A 25,062-nucleotide genomic window follows, 5' to 3' on the forward strand; every position below is an offset into this window, starting at 1 on the left:
AGATTCCTAAAGCTTTCCCTTACTGCACAGAGATGCTATTCCTACAGCTCCTGTCTGTAAAATGGCCGCTGAGCTCCGTGCATAGACTTTTATTGCAGGCTTGAGCCCGCCCCTATGCTGCCTCCCGATAGGCTGGGAGAGCCGTTTGCAAGGCATTATGGGGTAGCCTGATGTCAGGTGATCTTCTGTAATCCTCCATTTTAGATGTAACATGTGGCAGGCGCCAAAATGTAGCCGGGTTCGGTCAAAACGGGTTCGGCCGAACCCGGTAAAGTTCGGATTCGCTGCGAACCGAACTTTTCCTGAAGTTCGGACCGAAACCGGGTTCGGTTGTCCCGGTTCGCTCATCTCTAGTGGTAATATATACAGGGGGCAGCGTGTGTGGTAATATATACAGGGGGCAGCGTGTGTGGTAATATTGTAATGACGGGGGGTAGGGAAACGGACAAGTGAGCCCTACTCTACCCGCCAATCTGTCCCTGCCTACTTGCAACGACCCGCCCTAGGCGACGGGGTACAACTGGGCGGCGGTCCCTGCGCTCAGTAAGTGCACAACAAGCACGACAAACACGACAAACATACAAGGGAATACAAGCAAGGGAAAGGGGCAGTTGTCCACGGCAACACCGTGAGCAACCAGAGTGGTGAACGAGCCGAGTCAAGCCAGGAGTGTGCGAGGTACCAAACGAAGAGCAGAAGAGTAGTCAGTAAGCCAGGGTCAGTATGGAGCAGGATCAAAATAGAAGGAGCTGTAGCTGGGCCAGGAAACCACACGAAAAGAATCACAAGCACCGAGGGACAGGAAGGGCAGGTATAAATAGACAGAGGGCGGGAGCTAGCTGAGTCTGGCCAGGTTGCGATAGGCTCTCCCACTCCTAAGCCTGCCAGCCTGAGTGGTGGAAGCTGGAGTCAGTCTCAGGGATGTAGATTCAGGTGCTGACTGATTAATTATGGGAGTTAACCCTGAAGCTGTGCCTGGCAGATCCTTTACAAATATATACAGGTGGCAGCGTGTGTGGTAATATATACAGGGAGCAGCGTGTGTGGTAATATATACAGGGAGCAGTGTGTGTGGTAATATATACAGGGGACAGTGTGTGTGGTAATATATACAGGGAGCAGTGTGTGTGGTAATATATACAGGGGGCAGTGTGTGTGATAATATATACAGGGAGCAGTGTGTGTGGTAATATATACAGGGAGCAGTGTGTGTGGTAATATATACAGGGAGCAGTGTGTGTGGTAATATCTACAGGGAGCAGTGTGTGTGGTAATATATACAGGGAGCAGTGTGTGGTAATATCTACAGGGAGCAGAGTGTGTGGTAATATATACAGGGAGCAGTGTGTGTGGTAATATATACAGGGAGCAGCGTGTGTGGTAATATATACAGGGAGCAGCGTGTGTGGTAATATATACAGGGAGCAGCGTGTGTGGTAATATATACAGGGAGCAGCGTGTGTGGTAATATATACAGGGAGCAGTGTGTGTGGTAATATATACAGGGGGCAGTGTGTGTGGTAATATATACAGGGAGCAGTGTGTGTGGTAATATATACAGGGGGCAGTGTGTGTGGTAATATATACAGGGAGCAGCGTGTGTGGTAATATATACAGGGGGCAGTGTGTGTGGTAATATATACAGGGAGCAGTGTGTGTGGTAATATATACAGGGGGCAGTGTGTGTGGTAATATATACAGGGAGCAGTGTGTGTGGTAATATATACAGGGGGCAGTGTGTGTGGTAATATATACAGGGGGCAGTGTGTGTGGTAATATATACAGGGAGCAGTGTGTGTGGTAATATATACAGGGGGCAGCGTGTGGTAATATATACAGGGAGCAGCGTGTGTGGTAATATATACAGGGAGCAGTGTGTGTGGTAATATATACAGGGGGCAGCGTGTGTGGTAATATATACAGGGAGCAGTGTGTGTGGTAATATATACAGGGAGCAGTGTGTGTGGTAATATCTACAGGGAGCAGCGTGTGTGGTAATATATACAGGGGGCAGTGTGTGTGGTAATATCTACAGGGAGCAGCGTGTGTGGTAATATATACAGGGAGCAGCGTGTGTGGTAATATATACAGGGAGCAGCGTGTGGTAATATATACAGGGGGCAGCGTGTGTGGTAATATATACACGGAGCAGCGTGTGGTAATATATACAGGGAGCAGTGTGTGTGGTAATATATACAGGGGGCAGTGTGTGTGGTAATATATACAGGGAGCAGTGTGTGTGGTAATATATACAGGGAGCAGTGTGTGTGGTAATATATACAGGGAGCAGTGTGTGTGGTAATATATACAGGGAGCAGTGTGTGTGGTAATATCTACAGGGAGCAGTGTGTGTGGTAATATCTACAGGGAGCAGTGTGTGTGGTAATATATACAGGGAGCAGTGTGTGTGGTAATATCTACAGGGAGCAGCGTGTGTGGTAATATATACAGGGAGCAGCGTGTGTGGTAATATATACAGGGAGCAGCGTGTGTGGTAATATCTACAGAGGGCTGTGTGTGGCCCTATCTACAGGAGCTGTGTGTGGCCCTATCTACAGGAGCTGTGTGTGGCCCTATCTACAGGAGCTGTGTGTGGCCCTATCTACAGGAGCTGTGTGTGGCCCTATCTACAGGAGCTGTGTGTGGCCCTATCTACAGGAGCTGTGTGTGGCCCTATCTACAGGGGAACTGTGTATGTGGTGCTTTACTTTACAGTTTTTTACACAATTATATTCAGGGGCACAGTGTTTGGTACTATTTTATTCAGGGGCGCAGTGTATGGAGCTATTATATTTAGTGGCATAGAGTGTGACACAATAATAATTTTATCGTCGTTTATAGGTGTGGAAATGTTGGAAAAGTGAGGATCCGAAGACATCTGATCGTGGCCGGGAAGAGTTGTCATGAATTCTGGACCGAATGGAGAAGAAAAAAGGAAAAAAAACTACTAGAATCCGAGAAGACGTCACCTGTGAGTCACTGGATTTATAGAGAATCGGTCTCCTCTCCTGACATCTTATTATAGGAAATGCTTGTATTTCACAATTAGGAAATCCTTGAATTTCACAGAAAGTCTTTGTGCAGTCCAGGACTGATAGACAAATGTGTGTTACCATTCCCCGTGTCAGGAGGATGTGTCCCTGCACAGTGTGATCCTGTCAGTATGTAGGGACACAGCCCTTTGACAAGGGGAATTGTAACATCCATTTGTTAATGCTTGCACAAAAAAGTAGTGTTAACAACAGTAGTTACGGCGCGGCAGGGTGGTGGTGGAGAAGGGGGGCCCAAGATTGGGTAACAGCCCAGGGCCCATGGTCTACCTAATATGCCACTGGTCAGTGAGGACACTTCATGGTTACTGGAAGGTCAGTGGGAAGAGTGACTGGAAAGTGACTTCTTGGCCTCCTGCTCCCTTAAACCCTTGGCCGGCTTTCACTACATGGACATTATTCTAATCATCTGGACTCGCACAGAACAAGAACTAATACAATTCCATGAGAGGTTTAATGAACTTCATCCCACAATAACCCTAACGTTGAACTATTCATGTATGGAAATAAACTTTCTGGACAGCACCATAAAACTTCAAAACAGCTGAATACAAACATCCTTGTATCATAAACCTATTGATCGTCAGACATACCTCAGAGGGACCACTTCCACCCCAAACACATCAAAAGTCCAAGGTCTACAGCCCGGCCATCAGATATAATAGTGTCTGCACCAGCCCAACAGACAGGGACAGACCACCTTGCAAGGACATTTATAGGTCAGGACCACCATCCGACTTCAATTGATGACCAAATTATCAGAGCCAACAGAATAAGAAGTCAACGTCTCCAATACAAAGACAATAAGTATGGTGTACCTCCGGAAGTGACGTACAATCCACAGCTAGAGGTACCAAGGAAAGCGACATCATGTCCTACACCAAGATGACGTCTGAAAATAATATTCTGAGAACCTCCCCATGTAGTTACAGGCACATTCATGATCTTCTGATAATCCACAAAAAGGAACCGATCCCCGACATGTAAGAAACTGCAAAACATGATGTCATATAATGACCGCGGACAAGATACGGATCCGCGACACAAAGCAGGAGATTCCCAGGACGTTCACATGTTCTACATCCAATGTTGTGGACCTGATTCTGTGCACTAAACGTCCTGCAGGTGTCAATATGTTGGAGAAACGCGACAGAAACTGGAAGCACGGATGAGGTCTCATCGCCCCACAACTAAAGACAAGGACACATTTACCTGTAAATAAACATATAGGAACGAGGACACAACGAAGAACATATGAAAGTTGTTATTTAGAAAGGCAAATCCCAAAGAGACAGAAGGGTCGGGGAATAGAAATGTCTTTACACGAAACACAGGACTGAACTCGTGGCAAGGATTTATGTCACGTTACATGAGTTCTCCTCTCTAGAGATAGTGGGGGCATCAGGTCTCTGCTCTGGAGATAGTGGGAGCATCAGGTCTCTGCTCTGGAGATAGTGGGGGCATCAGGTCTCTGCTCTGGAGATAGTGGGGGCATCAGGTCTCTGCTCTGGAGATAGTGGGGGCATCAGGTCTCTGCTCTGGAGATAGTGGGGGCATCAGGTCTCTGCTCTGGAGATAGTGGGGGCATCAGGTCTCTGCTCTGGAGATAGTGGGGGCACCAGCAGTCTGCTCTGGAGATATTGGGGGCATCAGCACTCTGCTCTGGAGATAGTGGGGGCATCAGGTCTCTGCTCTGGAGATAGTGGGGGTATCAGCAGTCTGCTCTGGAGATAGTGGGGGCACCAGCGCTCTGCTCTGGAGATAGTGGGGGCACCAGCAGTCTGCTCTGGAGATAGTGGGGGCATCAGCAGTCTGCTCTGGAGATAGTGGGGGCATCAGCAGTCTGCTCTGGAGATAGTGGGGGCATCAGCAGTCTGCTCTGGAGATAGTGGGGGCATCAGCAGTCTGCTCTGGAGATAGTGGGGGCACCAGCGCTCTGCTCTGGAGATAGTGGGGGTATCAGCGCTCTGCTCTGGAGATAGTGGGGGCACCAGCAGTCTGCTCTGGAGATAGTGGGGGCATCAGCAGTCTGCTCTGGAGATAGTGGGGGCATCAGCAGTCTGCTCTGGAGATAGTGGGGGCATCAGCAGTCTGCTCTGGAGATAGTGGGGGCATCAGCAGTCTGCTCTGGAGACAGTGGGGGCATAAGCAGTCTGCTCTGGAGACAGTGAGGGCATCAGCAGTCTGCTCTGGAGACAGTGGGGGCATCAGCAGTCAGCTCTGGAGACAGTGGGGGCATCAGCAGTCTGCTCTGGAGACAGTGGGGGCACCAGCGCTCTGCTCTGGAGATAGTGGGGGTATCAGCGCTCTGCTCTGGAGATAGTGGGGGCACCAGCAGTCTGCTCTGGAGATAGTGGGGGCATCAGCAGTCTGCTCTGGAGATAGTGGGGGCATCAGCAGTCTGCTCTGGAGATAGTGGGGGCATCAGCAGTCTGCTCTGGAGATAGTGGGGGCATCAGCGCTCTGCTCTGGAGATAGTGGGGGCATCAGCAGTCTGCTCTGGAGATAGTGGGGGCATCAGCACTCTGCTCTGGAGATAGTGGGGGCATCAGCAGTCTGCTCTGGAGATAGTGGGGGCATCAGCAGTCTGCTCTGGAGATAGTGGGGGCATCAGCAGTCTGCTCTGGAGATAGTGGGGGCACCAGCAGTCTGCTCTGGAGATAGTGGGGGCATCAGCGCTCTGCTCTGGAGATAGTGGGGGCACCAGCAGTCTGCTCTGGAGATAGTGGGGGCACCAGCAGTCTGCTCTGGAGATAGTGGGGGCACCAGCAGTCTGCTCTGGAGATAGTGGGGGCACCAGCAGTCTGCTCTGGAGATAGTGGGGGCATCAGCAGTCTGCTCTGGAGATAGTGGGGGCATCAGCGCTCTGCTCTGGAGATAGTGGGGGCACCAGCAGTCTGCTCTGGAGATAGTGGGGGCATCAGCGCTCTGCTCTGGAGATAGTGGGGGCACCAGCAGTCTGCTCTGGAGATAGTGGGGGCATCAGCGCTCTGCTCTGGAGATAGTGGGGGCACCAGCGCTCTGCTCCGGAGATAGTGGGGGCACCAGCAGTCTGCTCTGGAGATAGTGGGGGCATCAGCGCTCTGCTCTGGAGATAGTGGGGGCACCAGCGCTCTGCTCTGGAGATAGTGGGGGCACCAGCAGTCTGCTCTGGAGATAGTGGGGGCACCAGCAGTCTGCTCTGGAGATAGTGGGGGCACCAGCAGTCTGCTCTGGAGATAGTGGGGGCACCAGCAGTCTGCTCTGGAGATAGTGGGGGCACCAGCAGTCTGCTCTGGAGATAGTGGGGGCACCAGCAGTCTGCTCTGGAGATAGTGGGGGCATCAGCAGTCTGCTCTGGAGATAGTGGGGGCATCAGCGCTCTGCTCTGGAGATAGTGGGGGCACCAGCAGTCTGCTCTGGAGATAGTGGGGGCATCAGCAGTCTGCTCTAGAGATAGTGGGGGCACCAGCAGTCTGCTCTGGAGATAGTGGGGGCACCAGCGCTCTGCTCTGGAGATAGTGGGGGCACCAGCAGTCTGCTCTGGAGATAGTGGGGGCACCAGCAGTCTGCTCTGGAGATAGTGGGGGCACCAGCAGTCTGCTCTGGAGATAGTGGGGGCACCAGCAGTCTGCTCTGGAGATAGTGGGGGCACCAGCAGTCTGCTCTGGAGATAGTGGGGGCACCAGCAGTCTGCTCTGGAGATAGTGGGGGCACCAGCAGTCTGCTCTGGAGATAGTGGGGGCATCAGCAGTCTGCTCTGGAGATAGTGGGGGCATCAGCAGTCTGCTCTGGAGATAGTGGGGGCATCAGCGCTCTGCTCTGGAGATAGTGGGGGCACCAGCAGTCTGCTCTGGAGATAGTGGGGGCATCAGCAGTCTGCTCTGGAGATAGTGGGGGCATCAGCAGTCTGCTCTGGAGATAGTGGGGGCATCAGCGCTCTGCTCTGGAGATAGTGGGGGCACCAGCAGTCTGCTCTGGAGATAGTGGGGGCATCAGCAGTCTGCTCTAGAGATAGTGGGGGCACCAGCAGTCTGCTCTGGAGATAGTGGGGGCACCAGCGCTCTGCTCTGGAGATAGTGGGGGCACCAGCAGTCTGCTCTGGAGATAGTGGGGGTATCAGCGCTCTGCTCTGGAGATAGTGGGGGCACCAGCAGTCTGCTCTGGAGATAGTTGGGGTATCAGCGATCTGCTCTGGAGATAGTGGGGGCACCAGCAGTCTGCTCTGGAGATAGTGGGGGCATCAGCAGTCTGCTCTGGAGATAGTGGGGGCATCAGCGCTCTGCTCTGGAGATAGTGGGGGCATCAGCGCTCTGCTCTGGAGATAGTGGGGGCACCAGCAGTCTGCTCTGGAGATAGTGGGGGTATCAGCGCTCTGCTCTGGAGATAGAGAGGACTTCCCCTTCTGAAAAAAAAAAATCCTCGGACTCAGAAGATGATGAGGGGAATTGCCGTTAAGATATTTTATGATGTTTACAGGATCATTTCCACTTCCCAGCAGCCTTGACCGTCTCCATTTTTTTTCGTTAGTTTGGGTTTAGGCCAACTGAAATTTTTTCTGACGACTGATTCTAAGTTTTCTTCTGTTCTGCAGAAGAGCAATTACTGCTGCTGTCGCAGGCGTTGTTATTGGGCTCCGGCTGATTGTTACACAACATGCCGGGCGACCCAGCGCGGCTATCTGCAGAGGACGCTGCTCTTTTCAATCCAGAGGGGAGGGGGTGCACATACTCGCCTCCCGCGCCGTCACTTACGGTAATAGCAGAACGCCATCACCACGTTGTGCAGAGCCGATTTTAGTTTGTCATTACGGTGGAAAATTATTCTTCGCGCGCACTTCCTGTAAAGCGAAACCAGCCTGACTTTTCTACTTGGAATCTGCCCCCCCCCCCGTGCTAGACCCTGGCTGATACAGGGACCCCCCCTGTGGGACACTCCTGTTCCCGGATGTAATGAACGCCCGGCTTTCAGTAGTTACTGGACACACCGGTATAACGTCCCAGGCTTGAGGGGAAATACCGGGGAACCAGACACACCAGTTCTCGAGAAAGATCTGAAACGAGGTTCTCGCCATTATAGGGACAAAAACACAATTCGCTGCATTCCAAGGGGGGTATTTATGGGTGTACAACACTAGAGGGCGTACTGGATTGTTACGTTCATTCAGGGTGTAATTATTGGTTCTTCTGTCCTCTGTAGGGTAAGACGTGATCTGTGCGGCCGGAGGACGACGAGGAACAAGAGGATTATTCTGTATTATAAATGTTGTTCATTTCATTTCCATTTATTTTTAGAACGCTGGGGGGCGAACATACTGGTGGCACATACTTCCTGTATTATATGTATAGGGGAGGACATATTGGAGGCGCACACTTCCTGTATTATATGTATAGGGGAGGACATATTGAAGGCGCACACTTCCTGTATTATATGTATAGGGGAGGACATATTGGAGGCGCACACTTCCGGTACTGTCTGTATAGGGGAGGAAATATTGGAGGCGCACACTTCCTGTATTATATGTATAGGGGAGGAAATATTGGAGGCGCACACTTCCTGTATTGTCTGTATAGGGGAGGAAATATTGGAGGCGCACACTTCCTGTATTATATGTATAGGGGAGGAAATATTGGAGACACACTTCCTGTATTATATGTATCGGGGAGGAAATATTGGAGGTGCACACTTCCTGTATTGTCTGTATAGGGGAGGAAATATTGGAGGTGCACACTTCCTGTATTGTCTGTATAGGGGAGGAAATATTGGAGGCGCACACTTCCTGTATTATATGTATAGGGGAGGACATATTGGAGACACACTTCCTGTATTATATGTATGGGGGAGGACATATTGGAGGCGCACACTTCCTGTATTGTCGGTATATAGGAGGACATATTGGAGGCGCACACTTCCTGTATTGTCGGTATATAGGACATATTGGAGGCGCACACTTCCTGTATTGTCGGTATATAGGACATATTGGAGGCGCACACTTCCTGTATTGTCGGTATATAGGAGGACATATTGGAGGCGCACACTTCCTGTATTGTCGGTATATAGGAGGACATATTGGAGGTGCACACACTGCAACTAATAGTACAATAAAACTATCATTAACTCCCCCACCCTCTCCTGATGAGATGATGGCTGACCCACTCTCTAATAACTAGATGACTCTGCTGACCCCCCTCTAATAATAATGAGACGACTCTGCTGACCCTCCTCTAATAATAATGAGATGACTCTGTTGACCCCCTCTAGTGATAATGAGATGACTCTCCTGACCCCCTCTAGTGATAATGAGATGACTCTGCTGACCCCTCTAATAATATTAATGAGATGACTCTGCTGACCCTCTTCTAATAATGAGATGACTCTGCTGACCCCCCTCTAATAATAATGAGATGACTCTGCTGACCCTCCTCTAATGAGATGACTCTGCTGACCCCCCTCTAATAATAATATGACTCTGCTGACCCTCCTCTAATGAGATGACTCTGCTGACCCTCCTCTAATAATAATGAGATGACTCTGTTGACCCCCTCTAGTGATAATGAGATGACTCTGCTGACCCCTCTAATAATATTAATGAGATGACTCTGCTGACCCTCCTCTAATAAGGAGACGACTCTGCTGACCCCCTCTAATAATAATAATGAGATGACTCTGCTGACCCTCCTCTAATAATGAGATGACTCTGCTGACCCCCCTCTAATAATAATGAGATGACTCTGCTGACCCCCCTCTAGTGATAGGGAGATGACTCTGCTGACCCCCCTCTAGTGATATGGAGACGACTCTGCTGACCCTCCTCTAATAATAAGTAGACGACTCTGCTGACAAGTAAGCTACAGCAATCAGGTTGTGAAGTAAGAGTTTGGAGATCTGTAGAGTCACTCGCTGGACTCTGCGTCCTATCACATCTTTCCAGCTGGACGGACGGATTACGTATTGTGTTTGATTTTCCAGTCATCTCTTTGGTTCCTCCTGTTCCACGGTCTCTGCTATTCTATACGTCTGATATTGCGCTATTATTATTACGCTCCCTACTGGTCATTATGCGGATTACGTGACCTCATAGGCACGTTATACTGAGGATTTTCTGGATTGAAATAAATAATTCACAAAACCTGAGAGAACGGAAATATTTCAGGAGTTTTTATATTGAATATAAAACACAAAAAAATCCAAAAATGTTTATAATAAAAACCTTATAGAAATAATCTGTCGATTTCTGATGCTTTCCCTTTAAGTACCGCGGTCACATGACAGCAAGCAGGTTACAGGCGCGTCGCTGATCATCGACTTTTTGCTTTTGTATCAACAAACAGTCCGACGTTAAACGTCTATAAACTGTGATTAAAGGGGACGGGGGAGGGGAGAAATACCAGGAGACGAAGGACGAGGAGGGGTGGTAATCCCCAACACTCGGAAACACCAAACACTCCACATTCAGGACCCCCGACCTCCCCCACCACACCCAGCGCAGGACCCACGACCTCCCCCAAGACACCCAGCGCAGGACCCCAACCTCTACCACCACACCCAGCGCAGGACCCCCGACCTCCCCCAAGACACCCAGCGCAGGACCCCCGACCTCCCCCAAGACACCCAGCGCAGGACCCCTGACCTCTACCACCACACCCAGCGCAGGACCCCCGACCTCCCCCACCACACCCAGCGCAGGACCCCAACCTCTACCACCACACCCAGCGCAGGACCCCCGACCTCCCCCAAGACACCCAGCGCAGGACCCCCGACCTCCCCCAAGACACCCAGCGCAGGACCCCAACCTCTACCACCACACCCAGCGCAGGACCCCCGACCTCCCCCAAGACACCCAGCGCAGGACCACGACACCCGACCTCCCCCACGACACACCCAGCGTAGGACCCCCGACCTCCCCGACACACCTAGCGTAGGACCCCCGATGTCCCCCACCACACCCAACCCAGGACACCGACCGCCACAGGCTCCTATCCTCCTCCATAACACAGCGTGATGGACCTCACCCTCCCTTCCCCCCCAACATGAGCTTTCACCCCCCCTCCTGGACCTACATAATCCATATAACAGCAGCACTAACTGGGTCACTACCTGCCCCCGGCTCCTGCTGATATGGATTACATGGTGACCCTGACCACGCATCGTATGTGACTCCACCAGAACGTTATAGGTTTATAAACTACGGAGCATTTAAATAAATAGAATAATAACTTATATAGTCACGATGTACAAAGGAGCAGCAGAGCCGAGCGCCGATCACCACCGTACCTGGAGGACGGCCGAGATCTGCTGTACACAGGGACAGGAGAAACAACGGCCCCTCTACTGGGTCCTGCTGCTCGCTAGCATTATATTTCGGCAGTGCTGTAAAGTGCTGGTGCGCGGCCATAGAGGGGACTCCGGCGTCTTTTCTACATTCTGGCAGATCCTGGATCTAATTGCAGCACACAGGACCTGAAGCCTCCACCAGCAGCGGCCCCAGCTATACTCCGATGTTCTGCCGGCAGGTCTGATAGATGAGGGGTCCGGCGTCGTGTGGTCAAAGTTCCTCCTCCTCTTCTTCACTGGAATTCTCAGCTACAGTCTCCGGCTCACCCTGAAGAGAGAAGAGACGTCAGGGGACCCCAAGAACCCCCAAATCTCCGCTCTACCTGGTGTGCTCTGAACGGCCCAATATGGCGTACACTCCCTCTAATCGCCTGCACTCATTAAGACCAGAAAGCCACGCCCCCTTTTACCCACCGTTCCACGTCCTTACACATGGCACCTGCGATGAATCTCCGTCACTATCCGTCCATGGATCCTGCCCCCGTCCTCCAGTCTGAAGCCAAACCCAACCTGTGACTCTACAAACCACAGATCCCCGGTGACTACCTGCGCCACCCTCCCCCCTCCCCCAGTGGAGCTCCTCCCATAGAGAGGACAGTAGAGTGTGATGGGATGTGATGTCAGCACATAGAAGCCTCATGTAACAACCCTGGTCGCTGACCACGAACTCCTTCCATCCAGTCGACACCCTTCTCTCAAGAGATGTCTGCACATACGGCCGTCCTGCTCCACAGTGACCACCAGGGTGCGCTCACGAGCTCAGTCCAGACTTGAGAAGCTAGAGCGCAAGCATGTTTGTGATTGAGCTAATTGCTCCAGAGTACCCTGGGCTATAAGAAGGTCCCAGCCCCATCCTCCCACGCCTGAGCGTTGTTGTCATATCCTAAGTTTGTCATGCAAATGGTCCCCTAGTGTTTCATGCTCCCAGTGTTCCCTGTTCCTGATCTAGTGCCGTGCTGAGCTGTAGCCGCGTTGTATACCACGCCTGTCCTGCTTCTCCAAGCCTGACGTCTACCTGCTCACAAGTTCCTGCCAAGCCTGCCTTGCTACTGTCCAAGCTGCCACAGGTACCCTATATGAACTATAGACTCTGACCTGCGCCCTTTTGGCCAGCTGCCATACCGCCAAGACGGTATGGCCCAGTGGGTCCACGAACCCTACGTGACACCTCAGACTGTCATGGCCTCCACCGCCGGTGCATTGTGACGCAGCGGAGCCGCCATATTACAGAGTGACGGACTATTAGTCAGACCTGCCCTGGAGGACACAGTAACCTAGGAGCGCTCGTACGACCCTCTGACCTGTCCGGTGTCCTCGCTCAGCAGACACGACTCCTCCTCCTCTGCGGCCAGCCGGCGGTACGTGGACACCTGCAGATCACACAGCGTCTCCGGGAGCGGACAGTTCAACGTCTCGGGTAACAGGAGGCTGAGGAGTCCGGCGGTCACCCCCGAGCAGCCAAACACCACGTAAGGGAGAGACCACTGGACCGAGCGCTGCGGAGAGAGAGACAGCACGTCAGAGAGGATCAGAGACCTCATACAATCCAGCCAGAAAAGGGGCTGATACCAGAGAACACCAGCCTGTACGTCACGTGAATGGCGTCCTCTCCCTTAATAATATACTCAGGGACGTCTTATAATTTACAGTGTGGGGGAGGGGGTAACCCCTCATATAAATCAGATCTAGCACTCGGGGAAGAAATCGGTGTGACGCGGCGCGGTCCGGCACTCACAACAGAAGAAGAAAACCAGCACATACCAGACCCGGGATGAAGGGAGCGAGGATTCCCCCAAACCGGGAGAACATAGAACAGACGCCCATCCCGAGACTCCTGCAAAGAGAAGAGGAGATTATAGACAAGATTATAAACACCCCCATAATGCATCAGGACACGGCACCATACCGGACACAGGTGGGATACAGCTCCGACGTGTAGATATAGACGATGATGAGTGGGGACCCCCGCACGGACCGCCCCCTACAGACCGCCAGGACTTACCATGCCCACATCATGAGCAGCGTACGGCGGCGCAGCACCGCGCTCCGGCAGATACTGAGGATGTTAGACCGCGGGGCGGAGTCCTTCTGCCGCGGGGTCAGTGAGAACGGCTTTGGTTTGGAGCGGTTCCAGCGTCCCAGGAAGAGCAGCGTGTCCTGAGCTTCATGGATGCGGCCCTGAGCGTAGAGCCAGCGCGGAGACTCCGGGATCCACCTACACACAGCGGCACGGTTAACGGTGCAACGCACAGGCCAACCCCAAACTGACCGGACGAGTACTCACAGGGACAGCAGAAAGATGGTCAGGCCTTTTACATTCACCACCAGAGCCAGGACCCTCCACCAGCGCACAAAGTATCCGAGGAGGGCGAACTGCGCAATACCCAGCGCAAAACACAGACTGGAGAGAGAGCCTGGAGAACGAGAGAGCGGGGTCAGAGAGCACAGGGGGCGCTACAGGAGCGCAACACAGAGGAGGAGGGGGTCAGACACAGCACAGGGGGCGCTACAGGAGCGCAACACAGAGGAGGAGGGGTCAGACAGCACAGGGGACGCTACACCGAGGAGAAGGGGGTCAGACAGCACAGGGGACGCTACACCGAGGAGAAGGGGGTCAGACAGCACAGGGGACGCTACACCGAGGAGAAGGGGGTCAGACAGCACAGGGGGCGTTACAGCAGCGCAACACAGAGGAGGGGTCAGACAGCACAGGGGGCGCTACACCGAGGAGAAGGGGGTCAGACAGCACAGGGGACGCTACACCGAGGAGAAGGGGGTCAGACAGCACAGGGGACGCTACACCGAGGAGAAGGGGGTCAGACAGCACAGGGGGCGTTACAGCAGCGCAACACAGAGAAAGAGGGGTCAGACAGCACAGGGGGCGCTACACCGAGGAGAAGGGGGTCAGACAGCACAGGGGACGCTACACCGAGGAGAAGGGGGTCAGACAGCACAGGGGACGCTACACCGAGGAGAAGGGGGTCAGACAGCACAGGGGGCGCTACAGGAGCGCAACACAGACTGGAGAGAGAGCCTGGAGAACAAGAGACCGGGGTGAGACTCAGCACAGGGGGCGCTACACCAAGGAGAAGGGGGTCAGACAGCACAGGGGGCGTTACACCGAGGAGAAGGGGGTCAGACAGCACAGGGGACGCTACACCGAGGAGAAGGGGGTCAGACAGCACAGGGGGCGTTACAGCAGCGCAACACAGAGAAGGAGGGGTCAGACAGCACAGGGGGCGCTACACCGAGGAGAAGGGGGTCAGACAGCACAGGGGACGCTACACCGAGGAGAAGGCGGTCAGACAGCACAGGGGGCGCTACAGGAGCGCAACACAGACTGGAGAGAGAGCCTGGAGAACGAGAGACCGGGGTCAGAGAGCACAGGGGGCGCTACAGGAGCGCAACACAGAGGAGGAGGGGTCAGACAGCACAGGGGGCGCTACACCGAGGAGAAGGGGGTCAGACAGCACAGGGGGCGTTACAGCGAGGAGAAGGGGGTCAGACAGCACAGGGGACGCTACACCGAGGAGAAGGGGGTCAGACAGCACAGGGGACGCTACACCGAGGAGAAGGGGGTCAGACAGCACAGGGGGTGCTACAGGAGCGCAACACAGACTGGAGAGAGAGCCTGGAGAACGAGAGACCGGGGTGAGACTCAGCACAGGGGGCGCTACACCAAGGAGAAGGGGGTCAGACAGCACAGGGGGCGTTACAGGAGCGCAACACAGAGGAGGACGGGGGTCAGACACAGAACAGGGGGGCGCTACAGGAGCGCAACACAGAGGAGGACGAGGGTCCGATACACAATACAGTAAAAACATACAAAAGGAGGGACGTAAAAGATACAGGGAGCTCAGGTACAGGATACAGACACATAGGGGGGAGACATCAGATATGGGGGAGCTCAGGTACAGGATACAGACACATAGGGGGGAGACATCAGATATGGGGGGGCTCAGGTACAGGATACAGACACAGGGGGGAGACGTCAGATATGGGGGGGCTCAGGTACAGGATACAGACACAGGGGGAGACGTCAGATATGGGGGGGCTCAGGTACAGGATACAGACACATAGGGGAGGGGAGACATCAGATATGGGGGGGCTCAGGTACAGGATACAGACACAGGGGGAGACGTCAGATATGGGGGGGCTCAGGTACAGGATACAGACACATAGGGGGGAGACATCAGATATGGGGGGGCTCAGGTACAGGATACAGACACATAGGGGGGAGACATCAGATATGGGGGGGGCTCAGGTACAGGATACAGACACATAGGGGGGAGACATCAGATATGGGGGGGCTCAGGTACAGGATACAGACACATAGGGGGGAGACGTCAGATATGGGGGGCTCAGGTACAGGATACAGACACAGGGGGAGACGTCAGATATGGGGGGGCTCAGGTACAGGATACAGACACATAGGGGGGAGACGTCAGATATGGGGGGCTCAGGTACAGGATACAGACACAGGGGGAGACGTCAGATATGGGGGGCTCAGGTACAGGATACAGACACAGGGGGGAGACGTCAGATATGGGGGGCTCAGGTACAGGATACAGACACATAGGGGGGAGACATCAGATATGGGGGGGCTCAGGTACAGGATACAGACACATAGGGGGGAGACATCAGATACAGGGGGGGCTCAGGTACAGGATACAGACACAGGGGGGAGCCGTCAGATACAGGGGGGGCTCAGGTACAGGATACAGACACAGGGGGGAGACGTCAGATACGGGGGGGCGCTCAGGTACAGGATACAGACACAGGGGGAGACGTCAGATATGGGGGGGCTCAGGTACAGGATACAGACACAGGGGGGAGACGTCAGATATGGGGGGGGCTCAGGTACAGGATACAGACACAGGGGGAGACGTCAGATACAGGGGGGGCTCAGGTACAGGATACAAACACAGGGGGGAGACGTCAGATACAGGGGGGGCTCAGGTACAGGATACAGACACAGGGGGAGACGTCAGATATGGGGGGGCTCAGGTACAGGATACAGACAGGGGGAGACGTCAGATATGGGGGGCTCAGGTACAGGATACAGACACAGGGGGGAGACGTCAGATATGGGGGGGCTCAGGTACAGGATACAGACACAGGGGGGAGACGTCAGATATGGGGGAGCTCAGGTACAGGATACAGACACAGGGGGAGACGTCAGATACAGGGGGGCTCAGGTACAGGATACAGACACAGGGGGGACACGTCAGATATGGGGGAGCTCAGGTACAGGATACAGACACAGGGGGGAGACGTCAGATATGGGGGGGCTCAGGTACAGGATACAGACACAGGGGGAGACGTCAGATATGGGGGGCTCAGGTACAGGATACACATGGGGGAGACGTCAGATATGGGGGAGCTCAGGTACAGGATACAGACACAGGGGGAGACGTCAGATATGGGGGGCTCAGGTACAGGATACACAGGGGGGAGACGTCAGATATGGGGGGGCTCAGGTACAGGATACAGACACAGGGGGGAGACGTCAGATATGGGGGGGCTCAGGTACAGGATACAGACACAGGGGGGAGACGTCAGATATGGGGGGCTCAGGTACAGGATACAGACACAGGGGGGAGACGTCAGATATGGGGGGGCTCAGGTACAGGATATAGACACAGGGGGGAGACGTCAGATATGGGGGGGCTCAGGTACAGGATATAGACACAGGGGGGAGACGTCAGATATGGGGGGGCTCAGGTACAGGATACAGACACAGGGGGGAGACATCAGATATGGGGGGCTCAGGTACAGGATACAGACACAGGGGGGAGACGTCAGATATGGGGGGGCTCAGGTACAGGATACAGACACAGGGGGGAGACGTCAGATATGGGGGGCTCAGGTACAGGATTGAGGGTGGTCCGGGGCAGACATTATGATTGCGGTTCTGATGAGGCACAGGTCAGGACATAAGATCACGTGACTTCACCTGCTATTGCCCAGTAGGTGGCACCGATGCATTCATTAAGCAGCACGAAGGCGACCAGCGACATCCCTCCGTTCATCACTCCCACAACGAAGCGGGTGGAGAGGAAGACAACGAACGAGGGCGACAAAGCATTCACCAGAGAGAAGACGACGTCCAGCGCCAGACCTGCAAGAGACGTCACATCAACCACCAGGAAAGGGTGCCAGCTCTGGGTGTGACTGGAGTATAAGACAAAATGTAGCATCAGAGTTGTGACTGCAGCTCTGGGTGTGACTGGAGTATAAGACAAAATGTAGCATCAGAGTTGTGACTGCAGCTCTGGGTGTGACTGGAGTATAAGACAAAATGTAGCATCAGAGTTGTGACTGCAGCTCTGGGTGTGACTGGAGTATAAGTCATGATGTGATGGAGGAGCAGTACTAGTAGAGGAGTCATAGATTTGCGGACTTGCGGTGCAGTAACCATTACTCACCCGTCACATACACCCGCTTCCTACCAAACCGGTCCGATAATTGGCCGAATAAGACGACTCCGACCAAGACCCCTCCAAAGAAGACGGAGCTGGCGGCGCTGACCTTGTACGCCTGAGCGTCCACCAGCGACCACTGAGGAGGAGACGTGGACACAGCTCTCAATAATGTCACGAATACAAAGACACGGGGGAGGGGAGAAATGCAGGACCCCCAGGACTGATTGTATATGAATAATGCTACAGGCCCACAGCTAATACTAATGACTCAGAGGTTGTCACAGCCCCGCCCCTTTACATATCTTACCTCAGAGCTGATGGATGTGAAGTTCCCCTCAAAGTGCAGGTGTCCCGGGACCCGGCTGACGTTCTGTCCCATGGAGGGGTTGATGTCATCATACACCCAGTGATACGGAGGGGTGACCCCCAGGATGGTGATCAGGACCACCTCTGTGGCCACATAGAGCTGGGACAAGACAGAGGAGTGAGGGGGGGGGGCACACAGTTATCACCTGTATAATGACCGGGAGGAGTCTCACCTGTAAGAGGACGGCGAGCAGAAAGCACAGGAAGATCTGATACCGGCCCATCTCCCCCACCAGCTTCAGAGCCCCCGCCACCTCCATGTGTCCGCGGATACCGCGCCGCGCCCGGGAGGACTGCAACAGAGACGTCATTTCACATGACCACCACGACGGGGAGCGTACAGGATTTACCGCAACTCCGGAGTGACAGCTGCAGTCCACAGGAAGACCGCCAGATACCCCTGACCTTGTGAACTGCAGCGATCACTCAGGAGATCAAATCAATCAAAAATACTGCAAAAAGTCTCAGGGTAACCCCCACCTTATAGGGGACCCACTGACATGTATGAATAAATGTATGTATGTATGTATGTATGTATATACACACACACACTATATGGAGAAAAGTATGTGCCCCCCCCCCCCTCATAATCATTGTATTCAGGTGTATAACATATATATTATTACAGGAGAGTATAGAGGATATTATATATTATTACAGGAGGGTATAGAGGATATTATATATTATTACAGGAGGGTATAGAGGATATTATATATTATTACAGGAGAGTATAGAGGATATTATATATTATTACAGGAGGGTATAGAGGATATTATATATTATTACAGGAGGGTATAGAGGATATTATATATTATTACAGGAGGGTATAGAGGATATTATATATTATTACAGGAGAGTATAGGGGATATTATATATTATTACAGGAGAGTATAGAGGATATTATATATTATTAAAGGAGGGTATAGGGGATATGATATATTATTACAGGAGGGAAGAGAGGATATGATATATTATTACAGGAGGGTATAGAGGATATTATATATTATTACAGGAGGGTATAGAGGATATTATATATTATTACAGGAGAGTATAGAGGATATGATATATTATTACATGAGAGTATAGAGGATATTATACATTATTACAGGAGGGTATAGGGGATATGATACATTATTACAGGAGAGTATAGAGGATATTATATATTATTACAGGAGGGTATAGAAGATATTATATATTATTACAGGAGAGTATAGAGGATATTATATATTATTACAGGAGGGTATAGAGGATATTATATATTATTACAGGAGGGTATAGAGGATATTATATATAATTACAGGAGGGTATAGAGGATATTATATATTATTACAGGAGGGTATAGAGGATATGATATATTATTACAGGAGAGTATAGAGGATATGACATATTATTACATGAGAGTATAGAGGATATGATATATTATTACAGGAGGGTATAGAGGATATGATATATTATTACAGGAGGGTATAGAGATATTATTACAGGAGAGTATAGAGGATATTATATATTATTACATGAGAGTATAGAGGATATGATACATTATTACAGGAGGGTATAGGGGATATTATACATTATTACAGGAGAGTATAGAGGATATTATATATTATTACAGGAGGGTATAGAAGATATTATATATTATTACAGGAGAGTATAGAGGATATTATATATTATTACAGGAGGGTATAGAGGATATTATATATTATTACAGGAGGGTATAGAGGATATTATATATTATTACAGGAGGGTATAGAGGATATTATATATAATTACAGGAGGGTATAGAGGATATGATATATTATTACAGGAGAGTATAGAGGATATGATATATTATTACAGGAGAGTATAGAGGATATGATATATTATTACAGGAGGGTATAGAGGATATGATATATTATTACAGGAGAGTATAGAGGATATGATATATTATTACATGAGAGTATAGAGGATATGATATATTATTACAGGAGGGTATAGAGGATATGATATATTATTACAGGAGGGTATAGGGGATATTATACATTATTACAGGAGAGTATAGAGGATATTATATATTATTACAGGAGGGTATAGAGGATATTATAAGTTATTACAGGAGGATATAGAGGATATTATATATTATTACAGGAGGGTATAGAGGATATTATATATTATTACAGGAGGGTATAGAGGATATTATATATTATTACAGGAGAGTATAGAGGATATTATATATTATTACAGGAGAGTATAGAGGATATTATATATTATTACAGGAGAGTATAGAGGATATTATATATTATTACAGGAGGGTATAGAGGATATTATATATTATTACAGGAGGGTATAGAGGATATTATTACAGGAGGGTATAGAGGATATTATATATTATTACAGGAGAGTATAGAGGATATTATATATTATTACAGGAGGTATAGAGGATATTATATATTATTACAGGAGGGTATAGAGGATATTATATATTATTACAGGAGGTATAGAGGATATTATATATTATTACAGGAGGGTATAGAGGATATTATATATTATTACAGGAGGGTATAGAGGATATTATAAGTTATTACAGGAGAGTATAGAGGATATTATATATTATTACAGGAGAGTATAGAGGATATTATATGTTATTACAGGAGGGTATAGAGGATATTATATATTATTACAGGAGGGTATAGAGGATATTATAAGTTATTACAGGAGGATATAGAGGATATTATATATTATTACAGGAGGGTATAGAGGATATTATATATTATTACAGGAGAGTATAGAGGATATTATATATTATTACAGGAGAGTATAGAGGATATTATATATTATTACAGGAGGGTATAGAGGATATTATATATTATTACAGGAGGGTATAGAGGGTATTATAAGTTATTACAGGAGAGTATAGAGGATATTATATATTATTACAGGAGAGTATAGAGGATATTATATATTATTACAGGAGAGTATAGAGGATATTATATATTATTACAGGAGGGTATAGAGGATATTATAAGTTATTACAGGAGGATATAGAGGATATTATATATTATTACAGGAGGGTATAGAGGATATTATATATTATTACAGGAGGGTATAGAGGATATTATATATTATTACAGGAGAGTATAGAGGATATTATATATTATTACAGGAGAGTATAGAGGATATTATATATTATTACAGGAGAGTATAGAGGATATTATATATTATTACAGGAGGGTATAGAGGATATTATATATTATACAGGAGGGTATAGAGGATATTATTACAGGAGGGTATAGAGGATATTATATATTATTACAGGAGAGTATAGAGGATATTATATATTATTACAGGAGGTATAGAGGATATTATATATTATTACAGGAGGGTATAGAGGATATTATATATTATTACAGGAGGTATAGAGGATATTATATATTATTACAGGAGGGTATAGAGGATATTATATATTATTACAGGAGGGTATAGAGGATATTATAAGTTATTACAGGAGAGTATAGAGGATATTATATATTATTACAGGAGAGTATAGAGGATATTATATGTTATTACAGGAGGGTATAGAGGATATTATATATTATTACAGGAGGGTATAGAGGATATTATAAGTTATTACAGGAGGATATAGAGGATATTATATATTATTACAGGAGGGTATAGAGGATATTATATATTATTACAGGAGAGTATAGAGGATATTATATATTATTACAGGAGAGTATAGAGGATATTATATATTATTACAGGAGGGTATAGAGGATATTATATATTATTACAGGAGGGTATAGAGGATATTATAAGTTATTACAGGAGAGTATAGAGGATATTATATTATTACAGGAGAGTATAGAGGATATTATATATTATTACAGGAGAGTATAGAGGATATTATATATTATTACAGGAGGGTATAGAGGATATTATATATTATTACAGGAGGGTATAGAGGATATTATATATTATTACAGGAGGGTATAGAGGATATTATATATTATTACAGGAGAGTATAGAGGATATTATATATTATTACAGGAGGTATAGAGGATATTATATATTATTACAGGAGGGTATAGAGGATATTATATATTATTACAGGAGGGTATAGAGGAGATTATATATTATTACAGGAGGGTATAGGGGATATGATATATTATTACAGGAGGGAAGAGAGGATATTATATATTATTACAGGAGAGTATAGGGGATATTATATATATTACAGGAGGGTATAGAGGATATTATATATTATTACAGGAGGGTATAGAGGATATTATATATTATTACAGGAGGGTATAGAGGATATTATATATTATTACAGGAGGGTATAGAGGATATTATATATTATTACAGGAGGGTATAGAGGATATTATATATTATTACAGGAGGGTATAGGGGATATTATATATTATTACAGGAGAGTATAGAGGATATTATATATTATTACAGGAGGGTATAGAGGATATGATATATTATTACAGGAGGGTATAGAGGATATTATAAGTTATTACAGGAGGGTATAGAGGATATTCTATATTATTACAGGAGGGTATAGAGGATATTATATATTATTAAAGGAGAGTATAGAGGATATTATATATTATTAAAGGAGAGTATAGAGGATATTATATATTATTAAAGGAGAGTATAGAGGATATTATATATTATTACAGGAGAGTATAGAGGATATTATATATTATTACAGGAGGGTATAGAGGAAATTATATATTATTACAGGAGAGTATAGAGGATATTATTACAGGAGAGTATAGAGGATATTATATATTATTACAGGAGAGTATAGAGGACATTATATATCATTACAGGAGGGTATAGAGGATAATATATATCATTACAGGAGGGTATAGAGGATATTATATATTATTACAGGAGAGTATAGAGGATATGATATATTATTACAGGAGGGTATAGAGGATATTATATATTATTACAGGAGGGTATAGGGGATATTATATATTATTACTGGAGGGTATAGAGGATATTATATATTATTACAGGAGGTATAGAGGATATTATATATTATTACAGGAGGGTATAGAGGATATTATATATTATTACAGGAGGGTATAGAGGATATTATATATTATTACAGGAGGGTATAGAGGATATTATATATTATTACAGGAGGGTATAGAGGATATTATATATTATTACAGGAGGGTATAGAGGATATTATATATTATTACAGGAGAGTATAGAGGATATATATATTATTACAGGAGGGTATAGAGGATATTATATATTATTACAGGAGGGTATAGAGGATATTATATATTATTACAGGAGGGTATAGAGGATATTATATATTATTACAGGAGGGTATAGAGGATATATATATTATTACAGGAGAGTATAGAGGATATTATATATTATTACAGGAGGGTATAGAGGATATTATATATTATTACAGGAGGGTATAGAGGATATTATATATTACTTACAGGAGGGTATAGAGGTATTATATATTATTACAGGAGAGTATAGGGGATATTATATATTATTACAGGAGAGTATAGGGGATATTATATATTATTACAGGAGAGTATAGAGGATATTATATATTATTAAAGGAGGGTATAGGGGATATGATATATTATTACAGGAGGGAAGAGAGGATATGATATATTATTACAGGAGAGTATAGAGGATATAATATATTATTACAGGAGAGTATAGAGGATATGATATATTATTACATGAGAGTATAGAGGATATGATACATTATTACAGGAGGGTATAGGGGATATGATACATTATTACAGGAGAGTATAGAGGATATTATATATTATTACAGGAGGGTATAGAAGATATTATATATTATTACAGGAGAGTATAGAGGATATTATATATTATTACAGGAGGGTATAGAGGATATTATATATTATTACAGGACGGTATAGAGGATATTATATATTATTACAGGAGGGTATAGAGGATATTATATATTATTACAGGAGGGTATAGAGGATATTATATATTATTACAGGAGGGTATAGGGGATATTATATATTATTACAGGAGAGTATAGAGGATATTATATATTATTAAAGGAGGGTATAGGGGATATGATATATTATTACAGGAGGGAAGAGAGGATATGATATATTATTACAGGAGAGTATAGAGGATATTATATATTATTACAGGAGAGTATAGAGGATATTATATATTATTACAGGAGGGTATAGAGGATATTATATATTATTACAGAAGGGTATAGAGGATATTATATATTATTACAGGAGGGTATAGAGGATATTATAGATTATTACAGGAGGGTATAGAGGAGATTATATATTATTACAGGAGGGTATAGAGGATATTATATATTATTACAGGAGAGTATAGGGATATTATATATTATTACAGGAGGTATAGAGGATATTATATATTATTACAGGAGGGTATAGAGGATATTATATATTATTACAGGAGGGTATAGAGGATATTATATATTATTACAGGAGAGTATAGAGGATATTATATATTATTACAGGAGGTATAGAGGATATTATATATTATTACAGGATAGTATAGAGAATATTATATATTATTACAGGAGAGTATAGAGGATATTATATGTTACTACAGGAGGGTATAGAGGATATTATATATTATTACAGGAGGGTATAGAGGATATTATAAGTTATTACAGGAGGATATAGAGGATATTATATATTATTACAGGAGGGTATAGAGGATATTATATATTATTACAGGAGAGTATAGAGGATATTATATATTATTACAGGAGAGTATAGAGGATATTATATATTATTACAGGAGGGTATAGAGATATTATATATTATTACAGGAGAGTATAGGGGATATTATATATTATTACAGGAGGGTATAGAGGATATTATAAGTTATTACAGGAGAGTATAGAGGATATTATA

General features: G+C 47.1%; 1 protein-coding gene across 1 annotated transcript in view; it reads right to left on the reverse strand.

The window, feature by feature from the left end:
- Window positions 1–11,077: 11,077 nt before the first annotated feature.
- Window positions 11,078–25,062, reverse strand: part of LOC142741939 (solute carrier family 22 member 15-like) — a 29,615-nt gene continuing 15,630 nt past the window's right edge. Inside the window, exons 2-11 of the mRNA XM_075851260.1 lie at window positions 18,328–18,447; window positions 18,096–18,254; window positions 17,792–17,924; window positions 17,320–17,484; window positions 13,648–13,777; window positions 13,365–13,578; window positions 13,270–13,322; window positions 13,125–13,197; window positions 12,665–12,859; window positions 11,078–11,631 (exon numbers count right to left, since the gene is read on the reverse strand). Coding sequence (XP_075707375.1) covers window positions 11,575–11,631; window positions 12,665–12,859; window positions 13,125–13,197; window positions 13,270–13,322; window positions 13,365–13,578; window positions 13,648–13,777; window positions 17,320–17,484; window positions 17,792–17,924; window positions 18,096–18,254; window positions 18,328–18,414 — 1,266 coding nt within the window. The 5' untranslated portion in view covers window positions 18,415–18,447 and the 3' untranslated portion in view covers window positions 11,078–11,574. The remainder of the gene's footprint in view (window positions 11,632–12,664; window positions 12,860–13,124; window positions 13,198–13,269; window positions 13,323–13,364; window positions 13,579–13,647; window positions 13,778–17,319; window positions 17,485–17,791; window positions 17,925–18,095; window positions 18,255–18,327; window positions 18,448–25,062) is intronic.

Source organism: Rhinoderma darwinii, chromosome 2 (assembly GCF_050947455.1).
Source record: "Rhinoderma darwinii isolate aRhiDar2 chromosome 2, aRhiDar2.hap1, whole genome shotgun sequence".
In the NCBI taxonomy this organism is placed as follows: Eukaryota; Metazoa; Chordata; class Amphibia; order Anura; family Rhinodermatidae; genus Rhinoderma; species Rhinoderma darwinii.